Here is a 1,177-nt window from a genome sequence, read left to right on the forward strand (position 1 = left end):
GCAGCTTTCTCCTCCAGCACTCGACTCCTATCTCCTGGATCTCTCGCTCTCACTCGGCTCCTTGTCTCTCTGTGACAAACCAGACGTTCTGCTACAATGAGGAACCTGATGGCTCTGCTGTTTCTGATGTCGCTCTGCTCTCTTCAGCTGGTGTTTAGCAGTGAGTTTGTTAATATCATGTAACTTTTTGTGTTTTAGAGATGGGGAAATGAGTCACTGCAATCTGATAAGAAATTTTGCAAATAAAGTTTTAGAGTTGAATTAGATCGATGCAATTATATATGGTGTTTTTCCCTCTGAATATCTGAACACATCTGTATTGTCATGAAGGCAGCAGAATGATTTTATTAATAATAATAATAATAATAATAATAATAATAATAATAATAATAATAATAATAATAATAATAATAATAATAATAATAATAAAGTCTACAAACACTGTTTTATTTCAGAACCCATTGCTTTAGACAATATGGTCTGCTGTGAAGGCACATCTACAATGAAGATCCCAGTAAAGAACATTGTGAGATACTGGTGGACCAGCAGCGACTGCCCCAGTAAGGCCATTGTGTGAGTATCACCTGCTGGTGCAAATATAGTATTTTAATTATATTTGTATATTTGGTTGTTTGATTTGTCTCAAACATAATTTTATCTCTCTTTTTTGTCACAGCTTTGAGACTTTTAACAAGAAAACGAACGTTGAAAAGAAATTCTGTCTGGATCCTACGGCCGCTTGGGTCTCCAAATACCTTAACGAAGAGGAAATGAGAAACAAATCCCCAATGGATCAGCAAACCTCTGAGACTCAGCAGTAGACGATTTCAACACAGAACACTAAATTAATATTTACATAATCTCACCCTATTTTGAGATCAGTATCACTGTCAGTTCCTTCTTTGTGTTTGTTCCCATTTAAATCCCAATTACATTAAAAATATTCCAATAAAGTTTTTTTTACTTTGCACTAAATATTCTGGTGTCTTGAGAGTCATTGCTTTATTATTGTATTATTAACATAGTTTATATAAGATCGTTACACTCAGAGACTTTCGGAGGACATTGGAGTTTTTACTTAGTTCCTTTTATGCTGATGATATTCAGTAATATGTCCATGCAGGTTCAAACACACTGTTGGGATAATAATAATAATAATAATAATAATAATAATAAT

The 1,177-nt window shown here is 33.7% G+C and overlaps 1 protein-coding gene across 1 annotated transcript; it reads left to right on the plus strand.

Moving 5' to 3' along the window:
- LOC113651480 (regakine-1-like) lies at positions 1 to 975 on the plus strand. Its single transcript, XM_027160235.2, has 3 exons — positions 1 to 160; positions 456 to 573; positions 677 to 975. The coding sequence occupies exons 1-3, from the start codon at positions 97 to 99 to the stop codon at positions 819 to 821; spliced, it is 327 nt and encodes a 108-aa protein (XP_027016036.1). The 5' UTR covers positions 1 to 96; the 3' UTR covers positions 822 to 975.
- Positions 976 to 1,177: the final 202 nt, after the last annotated feature.

This window comes from Tachysurus fulvidraco, chromosome 17, assembly GCF_022655615.1.
Source record: "Tachysurus fulvidraco isolate hzauxx_2018 chromosome 17, HZAU_PFXX_2.0, whole genome shotgun sequence".
NCBI lineage: Eukaryota > Metazoa > Chordata > Actinopteri > Siluriformes > Bagridae > Tachysurus > Tachysurus fulvidraco.